The sequence below is a fragment of the Drosophila gunungcola genome, unplaced genomic scaffold (assembly GCF_025200985.1).
Source record: "Drosophila gunungcola strain Sukarami unplaced genomic scaffold, Dgunungcola_SK_2 000167F, whole genome shotgun sequence".
NCBI lineage: Eukaryota > Metazoa > Arthropoda > Insecta > Diptera > Drosophilidae > Drosophila > Drosophila gunungcola.
The window spans coordinates 44,092-62,827 of record NW_026453328.1 but is presented as its reverse complement, the minus strand read 5'-3'; the positions used below and the strand labels follow the sequence as shown (position 1 = coordinate 62,827).

General features: G+C 38.1%; 5 protein-coding genes across 5 annotated transcripts; 1 reads left to right on the top strand and 4 right to left on the bottom strand.

Annotated features, from left to right (window-relative positions):
* Positions 1-284: 284 nt before the first annotated feature.
* Positions 285-3,172, bottom strand: LOC128265869 (NADH dehydrogenase (ubiquinone) complex I, assembly factor 6 homolog). The gene is made up of 4 exons (XM_053002083.1): positions 2,849-3,172; positions 2,672-2,786; positions 868-1,493; positions 285-457 (listed from the first exon to the last, which is right to left on the bottom strand). Exons 1-4 carry the CDS (start codon positions 3,133-3,135, stop codon positions 376-378), a joined length of 1,110 nt encoding a protein of 369 aa, XP_052858043.1. The 5' UTR covers positions 3,136-3,172; the 3' UTR covers positions 285-375.
* A 226-nt stretch (positions 3,173-3,398) lies between these two features.
* LOC128265862 (glycine-rich selenoprotein) lies at positions 3,399-4,186 on the bottom strand. Its single transcript, XM_053002077.1, has 3 exons — positions 4,023-4,186; positions 3,882-3,966; positions 3,399-3,823 (listed from the first exon to the last, which is right to left on the bottom strand). Exons 1-3 carry the CDS (start codon positions 4,039-4,041, stop codon positions 3,580-3,582), a joined length of 348 nt encoding a protein of 115 aa, XP_052858037.1. The 5' UTR covers positions 4,042-4,186; the 3' UTR covers positions 3,399-3,579.
* A 2,429-nt stretch (positions 4,187-6,615) lies between these two features.
* On the bottom strand, positions 6,616-7,604 carry LOC128265859 (glycine-rich selenoprotein). The gene is made up of 3 exons (XM_053002074.1): positions 7,451-7,604; positions 7,295-7,379; positions 6,616-7,236 (listed from the first exon to the last, which is right to left on the bottom strand). Exons 1-3 carry the CDS (start codon positions 7,467-7,469, stop codon positions 7,008-7,010), a joined length of 333 nt encoding a protein of 110 aa, XP_052858034.1. The 5' UTR covers positions 7,470-7,604; the 3' UTR covers positions 6,616-7,007.
* Positions 7,605-9,130: 1,526 nt separating this feature from the next.
* Positions 9,131-12,499, top strand: LOC128265868 (lymphokine-activated killer T-cell-originated protein kinase). The gene is made up of 3 exons (XM_053002082.1): positions 9,131-9,618; positions 11,202-11,560; positions 11,709-12,499. Exons 1-3 carry the CDS (start codon positions 9,359-9,361, stop codon positions 12,227-12,229), a joined length of 1,140 nt encoding a protein of 379 aa, XP_052858042.1. The 5' UTR covers positions 9,131-9,358; the 3' UTR covers positions 12,230-12,499.
* Positions 12,500-13,923: 1,424 nt separating this feature from the next.
* On the bottom strand, positions 13,924-17,669 carry LOC128265864 (partitioning defective protein 6). Its single transcript, XM_053002079.1, has 3 exons — positions 17,311-17,669; positions 16,487-16,715; positions 13,924-16,414 (listed from the first exon to the last, which is right to left on the bottom strand). The coding sequence occupies exons 1-3, from the start codon at positions 17,386-17,388 to the stop codon at positions 15,654-15,656; spliced, it is 1,068 nt and encodes a 355-aa protein (XP_052858039.1). The 5' UTR covers positions 17,389-17,669; the 3' UTR covers positions 13,924-15,653.
* Between the last annotated feature and the right edge of the window lie 1,067 nt (positions 17,670-18,736).

The following is an 18,736-nucleotide window of genomic DNA, read 5'->3' as shown; positions in this document are numbered from 1 at the left end:
TGTTAAGTGCCAAAGGAATACGCTTTTGTAATGCTGGTTTGCCGAAATCTTCCATAGTAAGATATTGTAGTATGTAAGACGTCATGCCAAGAAGCAAAGCATAGATTGTTATGGTTAATACTTTTGATGAATATTTTATAATAGTAAAAGATGCAAGGGTTTACAAACTTTGGCTTGCCCAAGTTTTTATTCTTTCTTGTTTTTATATAGAATCGTGCCTTGCGGAGTTTTGATTTAAGCTCCAACAGCAGACATTTACATTAAAAAAATAAGTGTTGCAAATATTTTGTAAGTCGGAAAGCATGTTTTCTTTAATTAAATAAGTCAACAATAGGGCATTCGGCCTGGGTTACATATTTACTAAAATAACGAATGTCAGTACCGATTAAACAGTGACTTCCAAAATAGACGTGCCGGCAGCATGGTGTCGCGTCCTACGCAGCTCTTGTGGGTTAGCCTATAGAATGGGAATAATTAAATGATAATTATTTGGTGCACAAGTAACAGGATCCCTAACACGATTATAAGAGTAAAGGTTATAAAAACAAACTAATTCAAAGGGCTTGTCGTTCCCATAGCAGCGAAAAGGAACAGTGGTCTGATCAATTGCATAACAATTGAGTAAATGCCACAATTTACTAAGATTATAAAAGATATTGTTTAGTTTTTCATTGGACATTCATAATTCTCTTCCGATAAAATCAGGTTTTGTAGAACAAATATTAACAAAATCAAAACGGAACTTATGTAAAATTAGCCTCTTTTACTTCAGATTAAATTTGAGTTTTTAGTTTATATTAATGTTAAGCAACGTTGTGCTTTCTTTCTTGACTTTCTTAATGGCTAAGGGGTGCGTGTGAAACTCACAGGAAGTTGGCGCGACGCAGGCGCTCCAGATATGCATCCGTGGCAACGGCAGAAAGGAAAATCTTGCGCACCTGGGGCGACATCTGATCGTGTAGCTGCCTGGCAAGCTTCAAGTGAGAGTTGGCGGCACTGGCCACCTCGAATATACACTCCTCAACGCCCTTGTCTTCGCTGCGGCCGCGAATGATGCGCTCCTGATTAACGCCATGCCGCACGAGCACCTCGAGGGGCACGCAGACCGCTTGCTGACGTCCCGTCAGCGGAATGGCCCGCAGCAGGGTGGCGATGCCTTGGGCCTTGCCCAGGTGAGAGGCGGCGTGGTCCGCCTGCAGATCACGTACTCCGCTCACCTCCAAGAGCAGAAGGAGCAGCGAGGAGAAGGCCTGTTCGGCGTACTCCTCGAGCTCGCGGATCGTCTCGAACCCCTGGTTGGTCGGACGCTCTCGTGCTGTGACCAGGCGGCGTAAATAAATCTTATTCAGCTTGCGACTGCCCACCGTGTGCTTCAGTTCTCGCAGGACAGGCTGATCCTCCACATAGGATCGTTGGGATTCCGATTCGAAGCACTTGTCTATGGAGTCGTGCCAGAACTTAAGGCGCAGCTTTGCTATTTGTGGTTCGGTTTGCTGTCAAGAAATTAAACGAAAGTCAAAGTTTGGTCATTGTGCTTATAGAGACATGCATAAGTGAATTGTCTCGTCAAACTCTATAGTCAAATATGTGTATAGCCTGAAACGATTTGACCATATATCGCAAATGACTAATAAACTTCTGGACCTAAACTTGACCTCAAGGATAGATTATAGGGTTCTTACTTATTTACATAATATTGTAATTTCTCAGCAACGAAATAAGCTCATTACTTTAAATGCCCAAGATTTAAATCGCTGTGTTCCAATATACCATTTTTTATCAATGCTATACGCCTTAGGAACAACCTACCATATAACTTAAAAATTATTAGGTGCGCAACTCAGCTTAAATTCTGAATTAAAAATATTTGACATAAATAAAATTAAATAAATCAATTAAAATTAAAAAGAAAAAATATATAAAACAATTTGTATAAGAACAAATAAAGAATAAAAATGAAATTAAAATTAGTAAGATAAATACAACATAGTAAATCTAAAAATAAATAATATATATAACTCATTATAAAAGCAATTTTGTTAGATTAAGAAATATCTTAAGTTATCAAACCAATTTTAATATGTTCATCTGTTTTGACTAGTGCAATGCTATAGCTCGACCTTGTCGCACTAGGATACAAAATAAATATATATATAGATATATACTTGACATTACCACAAAGACTTAAGAAAAGGATTGGGGTTTTATATCAACTAATTAATGGTTTTCCAGTATAAATTCATAAAGTTCACACGCACAAAACATTATCAATCTCGAAAACTGTAGATGCGATTGTGGCACTTCCCACTTATAGAGTTTCAAGGCATAAATCATTCAGAAAACAATGTATGGAAATTAGTTGAGGTGTTACTTCTAAGGTACTATCTCATCGTCAGTAGGAAAACGCATGTATATCTGAAACGCCTGTAAGATATTCTAAACACTATCGATGGGATAGAAGAAGACGTGCAAATTCAACTTGTTGATGGAGTAGAGCTAAACCCTGACCTTAAATATTTTAAAAGGAACTGATTCTCTATCATTTGAAGAACCTTCAACAGAATATGAGGGAGAACAGAGCAAATAGCTCACTGATGAATTGATTTAAAAATCCCATTCTGCCGAGTTATAAGTCTCCTTGGCAGTAGGCCCTCAGGGATTCCCCACTCACATGTCCGCTAACCGATCTGGAGACCTCCACGTTGAATGCCCGCAGGGCGAAGGCAGCTCGTCGCAGTTCCCGGGGCAGCAGCAAAGTGCACAGGTAGTTCTCATAGTCATATTTCCTGGTTGTGGAACAGAACGATTGCAAAACAGCGAACTTAAAGCTCCGATGTGTGCGACTTACTCCACTAGGCTCATGCAGTGTTTGGCACCGAATCCATTCTTGTCCGCACCGTCCTCCTGGGAAGCGATCTTTTGCTGGGCACTGGCATGCCGGACAACTCTTTGGCCTGATTTGGCGTTGAGTAACAGTCGGCAATTCCAATTTCGCACCAGGCGCCGCATCTTCTTCTTCCAGCTGTTTGACTGAACAGATGATTGGAACGGCGTTGCCGGACTGCAGTTACCGGCAGTGTTGCGTAATGTCGAAATATTGACCGCCGGATTCCACTGGCACAAATTTTCACACATTCCTATTTTGAATTGCCTTATTTTTCCAAAACTTAAATTTAATGTCAAACAGCTGCTTTTATGCATGGGTATATCAAACTGTATAATTTATGGGATCGGAAACGCTTTTTTCTACCTTTAATATGATATACTTTATAATTATTTAGTAGTTTCCTTTTGCCCACCAATGCAAATTGCTTTGAATTGACCAAGTTTTGTCTCATTCTTATAGGTAACAAGAGGTATTAAAGTCTGAAAGACGAAAAAATCATTGTCTTTGTGAGTTGGGTAATTAGGGAGGTTTATTAAAAATAATATTCTGATTCCAAGACAATACAAAACCTTACGACTAAAATTCAGCCACAATATATTTGATTAATTGTTCCATTCTACCATGAGGAGTAAAATGGGGTTCGAACATTTTGGTTAAACTTTTCTTCAGACCAAAACACTTGTACTATTTTGCTAACCACAGCATCCTCCGGCACTGCAGGATGTGGAGGGCTGTATGCGGCCGATTCGGCGGTTCGGTCTTAATCCTCCTCCGCCATATCCACCGCCACCACTTCCACCTCCTCCGCCACCACCACCGCCTCCTCCACCTCCTCCTCCTCCTCCTCCCCAACTGCTACTTCCCCAGCCATTTCCTCGACGGGAGTTATCGCCGTTGTTATCATTGCTGCTAAACGGAGCTAGGAACGATGCAAACCTGTGAAGAAGGTACTAGATAACATACTCTTGGTTGGAATTATAATTTGCCCACTCACAACTGCTTCATGGCAAACCATATGCCCACGAATATGGCCAATACCCGATTCAAGTCCCAAGGACGCTTCTCCCAAAGACGACCATCTGTAAAGTAAGGGTTCAGACCGCCGGGACCCACATGAACATCCATTTGCACTCACTTTGATCGACATACGCCATGTTGAAAGCCAATTTGCATGCAAGATACTCTTGTTTTTTGTTTTCTAAATATTCCCAAATGTACTGGCAGGTCAGCCCAAATTTGTAAATTTGTATACAACTTGACGTGGTGTTGGAGATGGTCAAGCCAAGCAGCTGATGGACTGATATCGAGAAACATTTCGTCACAATAATCGGTTTGCCGATATTTCAATAATACCCTTTACACACAGCCGCTTGAAATCGCTTTGTTGATAATTTTGTTGCAGGGCGTTCTCACAGCCGCCGCATAGATTTGTTGTTTGCTTAGGCTAAGGAACTTGTAAATTATTATTAGTTCTTTCTTTAACAATTTTGTAACTTTTTAAAGTATGCATAACACCTTCTCCTTAATAAGGAAAGTTGCTGTTTCTGACCTACACTCTTTATGATCCGAAAGCGTAAAGCTCGTGGTTGATGTGTTACCAGCTGAGCCGCAGCAGGGATACAATGCTACGTGGAATATCAACAGTTATTAAGTGAGACATTGTGTTTGCTGCATAATAGCTCCCTAATACTACTAATATCGAGATGTTTTGAAGTCCTATTCATTGAAACTACACATATTTCCGGGTGGGAGACATGTTGCACAGCTTCCACATAGCGTTTTGTTCAATCTGGTAGGATAAATGTTAAGTTACAGATTTTCCGTGCAGGTATCTTGGCCATAATACTAACAATTGAATTAAAATGTTTAATTTGATAATAATAAAGAAATTACATGTGAGACCTAGGAATTAAAATGCATTTTACTGACTTCGTAGTCCAAATCCACAGGGGATTCCATAAAGTTTCGGGTTAAAAACCAAATTTTGAAATAAATTTTGAATAAGGGCAACATATATTTGAAAATTATTATAAAATGTATTTTACTGACTTCGTAGTCCAAATCCACAGGGGATTCCCTAAAGTTTCGGGTTAAAAACCAAATTTTGAAATAAATTTTAAATAAGGGCAAAATATATTTGAAAATTATTATAAACAAGAAAGGAAGCAAACTTCGGCAAGCCGAAGTTTATATACCCTTGCAGCTATTGCAAGAATTAAATATTTTTGAAAACATTAAAATTATGATTTACTTGCGTATATGTCTAAAAACATTAAAGCAATGATGATTTGCAGCTCATTATTAGGTAGTTATTTTATATAATTTTATTATTTCTATTGGAGCTATATGATATAGTCGTCCTATTTTGATGAAATTTTAACCGTAATTCTGAAATATTTATCCATTACTATATGTCGAAGAACTTATAGAAAAATTTAAAAACACCAAAGTTATAATTTTTTTTTATTTACTTTTATGATTGTTCCTATGGGAGCTATATGCTATAGTCGTCCGATTTTGATGAAATTTAAACCGTAATTCTGAAATATTTATCCATTACTATATCTCGAAAAACTAAAAAAAAATTAAAAAACAGAAAAGCTATAATTTTTTTTCATTTATTTTTATGATTGTTCCTATGGGAGCTATATGCTATAGTCGTCCGATTTTGATGAAATTTAAACCGTAATTCTGAAATATTTAACCATTACTATATCTCGAAGAACTAAAAAAAAAATTAAAAAACAGAAAAGTTATAATTTTTTTTCATTTATTTTTCCGATTGTTCCTATGGGAGCTATATGCTATAGTCGTCCGATTTTGATGAAATTTAAACCGTAATTCTGAAATATTTAACCATTACTATATCTCGAAGAACTAAAAAAAAAATTAAAAAACAGAAAAGTTATAATTTTTTTTCATTTATTTTTCCGATTGTTCCTATGGGAGCTATATGCTATAGTCGTCCGATTTTGATGAAATTTAAACCGTAATTCTGAAATATTTATCCATTACTATATCTCGAAAAACTAAAAAAAAATTAAAAAACAGAAAAGCTATAATTTTTTTTCATTTATTTTTATGATTGTTCCTATGGGAGCTATATGCTATAGTCGTCCGATTTTGATGAAATTTAAACCGTAATTCTGAAATATTTAACCATTACTATATCTCGAAGAACTAAAAAAAAAATTAAAAAACAGAAAAGTTATAATTTTTTTTCATTTATTTTTCCGATTGTTCCTATGGGAGCTATATGCTATAGTCGTCCGATTTTGATGAAATTTAAACCGTAATTCTGAAATATTTAACCATTACTATATCTCGAAGAACTAAAAAAAAAATTTAAAAACAGCAAAGTTATAATTTTTTTTCATTTATTTTTCCGATTGTTCCTATGGGAGCTATATGCTATAGTCGTCCGATCCGGCTCGTTCCGACCTATATACTACCTGCAATAGAAAGACAACTTTTGGGAAAGTTTCATGCAGATAGCTTTAAAACTGAGAGACTAGTTTGCGTAGAAACGGACGGACAGACGGACATGGCTAGATCGACTCTCCTAGTGATGCTGATCAAGAATATATATACTTTATAGGGTCGGAGATGTCTACTTCACTGCGTTGCAAACTTCTGACTGAAATTATAATACCCTCTGCAAGGGTATAAAAACATGAACATGTGATACGTGCCCACTTCTGACTGGAAAATAATTGAAAAACATGGGGTTCACGAACGTAATTTTTGGTTTTTATCTATTTATTTCGCAGGAATAACAATACATATAAAACATTCTTGGCACTGTTACTTTGAACTTTAAATATGTATGTACTTTTCATTACTAACTTCACATAAAAACCTGTAACTATATTGGAGCTAGTACATACACATGTACATAAGTAAACCGACGACGGCCACGCAAGCAGCGAGCTCAGAAATCGACGATTCATCTTTCGGCAGTTCTCCGCTCGAGTCCGAGTTTAAGAGAACTGCGTCATAGGTGCTACTGGGGCCGGACAAACCGTGATTTCTGAGCCAGTTTTGGTGCTGCTTGGCGCTAACAGTCTTTAGTCGGCGCGACATCCGCCCACAAGTGTGGGACCGGATGTCGCTACTATCCTCATCCGCCTGCCGCAGGCATATTGCAGCTCATCGACGGCTGTATGCGTCCAATTCGGCGGTTTGGCCTTAATCCTCCTTGGCCTCCTCCTCCTTGACCTCCTCCGCCTCCACCTCCGCCACCGCCACCACCCCAGCCACCTCCTCCTCCACCGCCGCCCCAGCCATTACCGCGACGTTGGTTGGAGTTGTTATCGGTGGCTGTGAAGGGAGCCAGGAACGTCGCGAATCTGAAAGAAACTTGCTTTATTATACCCTCATAAGCCTGCAGCTAGATAGTCAAATCACAGTTGTTTGATGGCGAACCATATTCCCATCAATAGCTCCACGATCCGTCGCCAGTCCCAAGGCCGCTTCTCCCACACGCGCCCATCTGCCATAAACGAAAGAAAAATGGTTCAGAGCTTGCAATTTCTGAGCCACCCAAAATCCATGTTTACTCACTATGGTCGATGTACACCATGGCGCATACAGGATGCTTGAGACCCGCTAAATTTATTGCGCAAAATTTGACAGATTTTACAACAGTTTCATTTCTAAAACATAACTAGGTATAGGCAAACCGATAAGTACATACGTCATTGCAATCAAAAAACTTCAAAAATGTGAATACTAAATTATACCCTGTTTCCACTGCGACATATCAATATTCTTGTTGCGGTCAATAATGCTCTATTCACAGAGAACCGTCCACATTTTTTTAAAGCATGAACTGTGCGCACTAGGGAAATGCGAGAAATAGGTTTGAATTCTTAATATTAACAAAGCCGTTTTTTTTGCTTGTGCCAATGATGCAGACCCTTCCTCATGTGCTTCTGACATTGCATTCATTAAAGTATTTTTTTCTCAGACTTCACGATGTAACATAAATTCGAGCATGACGGACTTAAAGCCTATTTAGACAGGCGGCTTTTTTGCTTCAGCGACCAAATTCCGCTTTTATGTTCCATAAGAGGTGCATGTGCTAGAAAGAGACCGAAAAAAGTCGCTTCAACTAGTTCTTGCGAGTAGTAGGCTGTATATTAGGTAGTGATTCAGTAGTTTTTAAGTATTTAGATTATTTTTACTTGGCTACTTTGGGATATTTTTGAAATGGAGATGCATTTTAACCAAGTCAGCAGTTTTAAATATAATGAAATGAACAAATGCCCATTCTACAATACAGAAGTAGTTACTTCTATTAGGCCGATCAACTGTTTTTGCATCAGCGAGTGCCTGTGAATGGGTCGCTTCGATTTTCTCGTTACAACTCTTTTAAGCGGCTGCGTTCTGACGCTATTACCACAATTCCAATGAGAATGATGAGGAAAATATATATATATATATATTTTTGATAATATACAAAAAAAAATACTCATATAACAATTTTTCGTCTTCATTATTTCATTTTTCGGCTTCAAACTTAGCAGTGTTTAATTTTGATTGCTTTTAAAAATGATTTGAGGTTGTGCCGAGCAATCGACCGTTTTTTTTTATTACCTCCGGCAACAAATTCTTTGAAAGCACTGGATGTTTATTTTGCAGCTACTATAAACCGTTTATTATTGATTTACAGAGAAACATTAGATATTTGTCGAGCAGCTAAATTTTTAATATTTTTATTTCTTGGATATCTACCCTATTGCAAAAAAAATTTTAAAATTTTTTTATAAACATTTGCATTAGTAATTTAGTCTGTTATGTCGGCAATTCCAATATATGATGGAAATTGTACTTTGGGTAAAATCGTATTGTTAAAAAAAAATTGTTCCAGCAAAAAATTCTTTGAAAGCGTTGTATTTTTAATATTTGTATTCGTATATTATTCATATTTGTATTTCTTGGTTATCTACCCTATTGCAAAAGATTTTTAAAAATGTTTAAAAAGCATTTGCCTTGGCATTTCAGTCCGTTATGTGGAAAACTTCAATGAATGCTGAAAATTGTACTTTGGGTAAAATTGTATTGTTTGACAAATTTTTGTTTAAATGATAACGGTTCAGAACTAGAGCCTATTGCCAGTATTGTTAAGTGTCCTACGATAAAGTGAGACCAAGGCAAACAGTTTAATATTGTAGGCGTATGTTTTAATTGTCAAGTGTAAGTAGCTCTTTAAGGCTGACGTTTATTAGTTGTTGTCAAACAAAAGTGTCGTGTGGCGTACTCGAGTGAAATAAACTTTCAAAACAGCTGAAAATGTGATTAATTGTTGCCAAATAACTGCGAGGGTCACACTGCCACTTAAGAAAGTGTTGGTGCCGCCGCTCACACCCACTGTTGCATTCCATTTACAGTTCAAACGGCCTTTTTGTGCGCGTCGCTTTTTTTTGTTGATTGATTAATAATTTTTTATTGAGAATAAGCGAATAAACGATGGAAACGCCGCGCCGCAAGCTGCGCAATTTGCACTTGGAGAACGTGCAGAACAGCAGCACACCGATTCGCGTGCCGCCATCGCCGATGCTAAAAACGCTGGGCCACGGGACCGGCGTCAGCGTTTACCGCCTGGACCGCTCGCCACGGCGCGGCCAAATCCGCTCTCCATGGGCCGTCAAGCGGATCACGCATAATATGCGAGTCAAGAAGGACACGCTATTCAACGAGCGGATTGTCCACGAGGCGGAAATCTTGCGGTGAGTTTTGATCCACAAGGCGAATTTCTATCGCGTTCGCTCTCGCAGGATGGATTGTGTGTGTGTGTGTGTGTGTGTGTGTGTGTGTCAGTGTCCTGCGTGTGCGTGTCGTGGAATGTGCAAATGTGCAAATGTGATAGTGCGGAGGCTGCATGTGTGGTAGGATGTGGGTGATATGTGGGTCAAAAGAGCACCGGGGTGGTCATCGCAAACAAATACAGGCAACACTTGTTACAGTTATTAAGGTTTTTTTTATTGGTCTTAATAAGATTCGAAAAAGAATAGAGGAAATTGCAGTTTCCCTTTCAAAGGAAAAATGAATTGGGCTCAATACATTAATCTAAATTGTTAGATTAATTATCACTATAAGTATAATTAAAATAATAGGGCGTCCCAAAGCCATAACTTTAAGCCTAGAATCAATTATTTGAAAAATAATGTTAATACAGTTTACACTGGACAGAATAAAATAATTATAATAAATGATAAATTCATTGGCCAAAATAATAAACAAAATTTATTCAAATTCCAAAAAATCTAGTAAACTGGATATTAAGGTGACAAATTTAAGTAAATACGTTATTAGCTGGTTGGAAAGTTTTTATACCCTTGCAGAGGGTATTATAATTTCAGTCAGAAGTTTGCAACGCAGTGAAGGCGACATTTTCGACCCTATAAAGTATATATATTCTTGATCAGCATCACTAGCAGAGTCGATCTAGGAACGAGCCGGATCGGACGACTATAGCATAAGCTCCCATAGGAACAATCGGAAAATTATATAAAAAAAATATAACTTTGCTGTTTTTCATTTTTTTTAGTTCTTCGACATATAGTAATGGTTAATTATTTCAGAATTACGGTTTAAATTTCATCAAAATCGGACGACTATATCATATAGTTCCCATAGGAACAACCGGAAAAAAAATTATAACTTAGCTGTTTTTTAATTTTTTTCTTAGTTCTTCGACATATAGTAATGGTTAATTATTTCAGAATTACGGTTTAAATTTCATTAAAATCGGACGACTATATCACATAGCTCCCACAGAAATAATAAAAATATATAAAATATCTATCTTATAATTGAGCTGCAAATCATCATAGCTTCAATGTTTTTCAACATATACGCAAGTAAATCATTATTTTAATGTTTTCAAAAGTATCTTATTGTTGCAATAGCTGCAAGGGTATATGAACTTCGGCCTGCCAAAATTTGATTTCTTTCTTGTTTTTTTTTTAAATTATATTCAGGGTATGGCCCTGCAGTCAAAATAATGGAAATGTGTGGATGGAAAAAACAAGTATTTTTTGTAAAAAATAAAAAATTGGACTTTCCTAACAAAGTTGTATTCAACATTTAACTTTAATTGTAAACTGCAGTTTTAATAAAAAGTTCCACTGGCTTTATATAAAAGTAGGAGAATTATTGAAGTTTCTCTAAAGATTGATATAAGACGAATGTGCCTGTAATGTACCTCTACGCAGGAAAGCTGATATAGTAAAATAATTGTCTTATTTAAACCACAGAAACTCAAGTTTGATAAAATTTCAAGAAATAATAACATATTCTACCATCCTAGCAAACTTCAACACCCAAATATCGTGGGATTCCGTGGTGTTGTCACCAACGCCGAGGGCGTTAACACATTGGCTCTCGAAATGTGCACCACCTCGCTGGGTTCCATACTTGAGGAACGTCACGACGAGGATCTGGGTCCGCTGCCAGCCAAACACACTTTCAAAATGATCATGGACGTCGCCCTTGCCCTAGATTTCCTTCACAACGAGGCTCGCATGCTGCACGGCGACCTCAAGTCCTTTAATGTCCTGGTTAAGGGAGAGTTTGAGATCTGCAAATTGTGCGATTTCGGGGTCTCTTTGCCGCTGGACGAGCAAGGCGAGATTAATTTCCTCAAGAACCCAGGGTTGCGATATGTGGGTAAGTTCTATGGACATTGTTTGGCCCCATTGTTGTATACGTGCAGTGGCAGCATACTTAGCTAAATATTTAAAGTGTTTTTGACAAGCCATTGTTGGTAGTTAATATTTGATAAACTTACAAATCGATATCCTCGCTTTTGTTTCAGGAACTAGCCTGTGGTGCGCTCCAGAGGTCGTAGATGATGTGGATATCATAGACAGCAAGGCAGACATTTTCAGCTTTGGCCTAATTATCTACGAGACCTTGGCCCTGGTGCCGCCACACACCTTGGAGCTCGATGCAGCGCTGGGCGAGGATATGGACAGCTCCCACGACTTGACCACCGACGCGGAGAAGCTGCAGCGCAAGCAGCTGGACTTCTCCGGGGTAGCTGCAGAAATCGAGGAGGATATGAGTCAGGAGGCGGTTGAAGAGGAGGATGTCGACGAGGAAGAGGACGATACTAAGGAGAACGACACCAAGGAGAACGACTTCTCTGACCTTGACTCGGCTTATGGCACACGCCCACCACTGCCGGTTGCCTTTGAACTCAGCGACGATTACAACTGCATCGTGGAGCTGTTCTACCTGTGCACAAATGCTCTGAGCGAGGATCGTCCGGCTGCGAAGACCATTTGGCAGTGTCTGGAGAACAATGCCGCGAATGTGGCGAACGGAAGCGATTAGACTGATTTTCATTCTCATCCTCCTACACAATCTTCCTCCATTTGGATATTAGCTCTAAACTGTAATTTGTCTAGATGTCTCATTTTTGTTTGCATGTATGAAAAACTAGTTATAATTTGAACTCTGTAAAAAAAGACACACGACGAGCACGCATGAAGCAAAGAATTCGCTCATACACATAAATGTAATTTTCTGATTGGTTAAGTTAAGTGTATATATTCAGCAGCCGAAAGATAAGAAAGATAAATCGACTCTCAACTGAAAGAAAAATGTAATGGGTTCAATTATTTAAGGTGGGTAACAATTAATAGTTATATTTAAAAAAAAAACAAGTTTAGCTAAAATTTAAAAAAAAATGTCTTTTTTAAAAATTTGGATTGTTTTAACGGGGTAAATAACTTCTTTTTGGCGTAATCGATAGTTTAAAGTTTCAAAAATATTCTGTGAAAGCTGCAAGGTTGTATCTGAAATAGTTTTTGAATAGCAACGTTCTAAGGAGCGACCGCTTCCAGGGATGCACCGCTGCACCTGAAATTAGAAACGCGTTTTTCTCGAAAAGATATTTTTGAAAACTGCTGGCAATCATAGCTCGAATATAAATTGACCGATCGATTTGAAATTAAAACTTAATAATCTTAATTGGGACCTACGAACTTTTGGATTGCTTGAAAATATTCCATTCGGCAGAATTTAAGAGGTCATTTTTAAATTAAAAAACATACTTTTTTGTTTAAACCGACGCAATTTTTTTTTAATATTTATATTTTTAAAGATCGTAGCGCATTTGTATATAGCAATCATAATTTTTTGAATTTTTCGATTTAATCGGAATCATGTCAGAAGTTGGAGAACTTTTTTTTTTTTAATAAAATTGATAACTTACCTTATTATGTGCAAAAACTTTCGAAACATTACTTTTAGTATTCTTTAAAAAAAAGTTCAACAAATTTCATATTTTTCATGGGTAACACTGGTATAGACCCTTAAGGGGAGACAAGGGTTTTTATATTTTTTAATTTTATTTTTATAACAACCTTTATAACAACTCACGTTTTGGAAGTCGGTGTCCATCATAACTTCAAAAATTGCCCTCATGCATTAATTTTTATCAAAAATTTGTAAATTTTGCGATAAGTCACTTTTGAAAACCTTTTTCTAATTGCAAAAGCTTGTCTTACCATTAAAATTTGGGTATCCAGAATTTAGCGTTTTGTGGGCGTAAGAGTGCGATGCTTCGGCATCACTTGAATCTCTTTTAGTTTCCAAAATCTCGACGTTCAGACCTGGCCAGATCTAGATGGCTATTAATTCTAATCAAGAATATAAACTTGAAATGGCCATCGATTCTGATCAAGAATATATACGTGAGAGGGTAAAATATTACAATATTCTCAACGTGTACAAAACACCCCTAATCTTAATCAAAAAGTATCGGATATACATCATAACAATTTTAATTGGACATTTTTAAATAATGTCAGTTTGAAAATAATTGAAATAACTTTCGTAAGACACAATTAAGTCGACTAAAGATTTTTTCCACAAAAAATTACATTAAAAATATTATTTTAGTATTGGCACATTTAACGATTATTTACCAATTTCAACCTTTCTAACGCTTCAACCCCTTTTTTCGTGTTTAAAATAATAGCCTTCAAGTTCCAACGTCCCAGAAAACTGAATTTTCGCATAAGTTATGTTTCAAGTTCACTTAAGTTTATTAAAAAATAATAATACATACATCAAAATATAAATTTTTTCTTTCGTATTTTTGCTTTTCGGTCTTTCTTAGTTATTCAGCGGGAATGAACTTTCGCTTTATGTATATATTTATGCGTGTGCTTGGAAATCGGGGGTTGTGGAGACTATAGTTTCTTGTTCGATTAAGGTTAAGATCAGGGCCGTAGCTAGAGCATCAGGGGCCCGGGGGCAACGAGTAAAAATGGCCGATAAGAAGGGGCCCCAGCTGGCACCGCCCCAACGGCCCCATGCTGGCTACGGCCCTGGTTAAGATTGCTTGGTACTACAGGGATATGTAGCATTGGGATGAGGGATGTGTTTGGTTTGGGCCATACGCAAGGTTTCAGATTCGCTGCTGTCTCTAGCCTAGATCTTGCTATCTATCTAGGGTATTTCGAAAAGTTAGTAATGCCTGTTCCGCCCCATGATGATGGGTATTGTTAACTTCAAGTCAAGCAGATCGCATCGCGTCTGCCTTGAGTGTCTTTTTGATTTGACTAAAGCGTATACAGACTTCAAGTATGTGTACAAGGATACGTATTTAACATAGATTGTATTAGTGTATATATTATCTTGTATATATAAAGTATCGAATTGCTCTCTTAAAGGCGAAGGCGCTGTTGGTGTTTCGTTTATTTTCTTTATCGTTTTGTTAACTTTATCTTCACAGTTTACTGTCTTTTCTCCATAACTTTAAATGATGACATTACAACAAACAACTTGAACGAGTATTGGACGCATTGACGAAAAACAAAAATTAAAATTACAAAAAATACAATGTTTAAAATAAAATAAACAAATACAATAGGTAATGCCAAAAAACATGAATATGGACTAAAAAAAATTATTGTATCTAATTAAAAAAAAGGTTTGCAAATCAAAAACCATTCATTTTTGGGGTTTTTTCGACTTATAAAAGTACATAAAATGGAATGCTTTGGGTATAAATTAGTTGTGTTCGCATGTGTGATTTTTTTTTTTACAATTATTGCCTTTTAGAGTTTGTCGATTCGAATGGTTAAGTAAATTTTTCTGCCTCCTGCATTTTATGCTTTCCCTCTCCCTATTTTATCTCTCCTCTATCTGTCTCACTCTAATCTAATGCAACAAGCAAGAATAATAACAAGACGTAAATCTTACAAATTTAAATACACATATATATATGCCAAGGAAAAAGATAAAAACAAGGGACTGCATTCAAAAACGTGCAAATGAATAGGTGTGATTTGTGTGACTTTGAGTGTGTTTCGTGGAATGTATGGGGAAAGTCTGATTATGATTATATGTATAATCGTATTTTATATATTGCTCAACTACTACATAACTGGGAATTTTGTAGAAATAGCGTTTTAACTAACTTTTACAGGATATGACCAAGATATTGCCCATATTTCTACATAATTCACTCAATTAATAATGCTTTTTGATGATTCCTTCATGGTTTTTTGAGCTTTGACAGTCTTTTTAGTAAGTGAGCTATATATAATCGATTGAAATACATGTGATTAGCTCGCCTAACTTGTATAGCTTTAAATAATTGACTCGAGTTTAACGAACTTATCCTGATCTTAAGGAAAGTTAAGTCTGATAAACTGAAAATCCTCTCCTCTTCTCTGCTGTGAATTCGCGTTTTCCGTTGCTTGAGTCCTAGATGCCGCTGAATGGCCGTACCTCCTGGTCAATCTTACAAATGCAGCACTCCATCCTTGACGTCGCTGGCCATTATCGTGGACGCATTTGAGGCTGCCTGCTGGTGATGCGACGAGGGTGATGATGACAGCGGTGGCGGTGGCGGCTGATAATTCTGATTCCCAGCGGAAGTCGACGTGGGACTCTCGTCTAGGGTCACCCCCGTGAGGTCCACGATATCGTCCTGATCGTCGTGCTCAATTTCGTCGGAGGTGTTGGTATTATTGGTATGATGCGACCCACTGGACAGTTGGCTGTTCCTCGAAAAGGAGCCGCGATGTGTGGACGTCAGCGTGCGCTGGTTGGCCGGCTTCACAGTGATGATTAAATTGGAACTATTAGCCACCATCATGTCGGTAACTTGATCCAGAGTCTTGCCCGCCACTTCGATGCCATTCACCTCGATCACTTCATCGTTTACGGCCAGCAAGCCCGTACTTTCGGCGAGGCCGCCCGGCACCAAGCGGGATATAAAGATGCCCGGCTGCTTCTCCAGTCCACTGGCCGTCACCCGCACGGAGGTGCCATCTCTTATATAGAATCCCAGGGGCTTATCGCTGCCATGCTTTAGCAACCGCACCCTTCTATGCGTTTCCGGCACAATATCCACATCTATGATGGCCGAAACCTGGCGAAAATCGTGCGGTATGGATATCGATGGGGCCTTTGTCTTAACGGGCGTGTGTCCCATCAGTATGCTGCCGATTAGGTTCCTCGGCTTCATCGTCCCAAAGCCTGAGTACTCGTTAAGATCATCTATAGGGAGCGGAAACCGTTGGTAAGTGAGAAATGGTAATGGTAATGGGTTTGACAATACAATAGACTTACCTTTCCGCTGAACTATGACCCGTAGAAGTGGACGTGCTGTTTTCAGGGCCCTGCCAAAGTTATCATCGTTGTTAATCGGCAGCAGATCGTTGTCCCGCGGATCGATGTAGAGAATGAGAAACTGGATGTTCGTTAGCTTGTGCAGCTGCTCTATGAGGGCCGCAAATTTGTCGAAGCTCTGCTCCGTCTCATTTCGCTTAAAACTCCACCGCCGGAACTCCGCATCAAACTTAAAGGTTGGGTTTAGTAAGTTAGTTTCATATGCTTTACATTTCTTTTACAATTAAATGGATACGTTTACGAATACGTTTATTACCTCATCACCTGTTGAACTATTCGCAAGCAAACTTTTTTCCCAGTTTTCATGATTACTCAATAGAAATTTCCCTAACACCTATAGTTTAGTTTTTGTCGTTTTGGGAAGACATTTTTCAACATTCTATACAATTAACAAATATCTAACTGTAGAGGTGCTACAGTATCAATTACTGATACTGTACTGTACTGTCAATACTCAACAGATAGTCGAAGGAGCATTCCAAGATTAACCCGCTAGATCAGTAAATATTGGGATCTCTGAAGGCATTTCAACAATTTCCAGATAGTAAATTGTAATCAATTTGAAGTGCTTGCAGAGATTGAAAGCCCTTTTTTCGACGGGACTAAGACCTGTGAGGGGATTTAGTTGACTTTCCAACTCAGAACCCTCGGATTCCAAACTAGTAAATGCAATTTCTATGCGCATGAATCAGCAGCTCAGCGGCGAAGAAAGGGGCGTGGATGTCGGTGGGAATGCAGATTCAAGGGCTGAAGTTGGGACTCACCTTCGATTTCACCTCGATCAGGTTCGTGTCGCCACTGGTCGCCGTGCCGGACGTTGTGTTTATCTTGTTCTTTGACATTTTTCCCGAGCCAAGTGCTCACAATTTTGCTCAACAAGCACACAACACAAAACACGGCAGTTTGAGTTTCAGTTTCAGTTTCTCTGATCTGATCTTTGGGATCGAACCGAAACGCCCGATACGAAACGGAACCGAACCAAAGTGCAGCGTACCGATGGCGGGGGGCAACGATAGTGAGGGGTTGCCAATAAATTAGCGTTAGAAATATAAATTAAAACTAATTAAATAAAAGAAATGGATGGAGGTTGATGGTATGGTACTTCGATGAACTATCGCAGGCCAGGGCTGCCACCTTTATGATACAGAGTTGCGTTGAACTATCGCAGAGCTGCCACTTTCTATCGTAAAAGCCTATTCACACAGACGGCTTTTCTGCAACAGTGGCCGGATTCCGCTTCAGCGTCTTTTTCTTCGGCGAAAAGGCGATAAAACTTATTATTGGGAGTAGAATGTGATTCAGTATTTAGATGATTTTTACTTGGCAATTTCGGGATTTTTTTGGAGTTGGAGATGCATTTTGGCCTGGTCAGCGATTTTAAGGGCAATGCCTTTGAATATAATTAAATCAACAAAAGCAAATTTGATAATACGAATGAATATGGAGTATTGACTTCAATTTGACCTACGGGGCCAAAAGCTGGAAAGATAGAACTTGGGGTTAAAACATTTACATTAAAACCTTTGTTTGATTTGAGTGGATTTTAAATTGGACAAAACTTGTTTTAACAAGGATTCAAGCTCACCTTATCGTTGGTTTTTCATATTTCATTATAATTTTTTTACCTCTGTAAGTCGTCAGAAAAGCAAAATCGATGATGTTAAATATAAACGAACTAGAGTTAATTTTTTCCCTCCATTTCGCTTGCAAGTTTAAATCCAACAACAGCAAAGATTAAATATTTTATTATTTTCACCAGGGCTTGACAAACGTTTATTGAGAGTTCATTCCAGACGTCTGGCAACGCTCTGCATATTTCTAGTATTTTTTCGTCGATCTGAGTACCGACGTGCAACAAGGCACTGTCGAAAAGTGTTCGCCGGTTATTTGCCTCTCGCTCTCTCTCATAGGCGGCGAACGGTTTTCGTCGATCTGAGTACTAGGATTAAATCAAGGAAGGGAATATAATAAAACTAGTACCGAAATCGAAATGGAATCCTAATGACGTATCACTCGTGCCGTATGGTTTCGGTAGCAAGTTTTTGATTAGCAAAGCTCAATTAACATACATATTTGAAGATTTTGTTGCTAATCCGGTGTGACGACCAGCTTCAGAACCGGAACCAATGAATATATGCCGAAATGGAATCGTTTTTCAAAACAGTCAGTTTGGCGCAAATGCAAAACCAA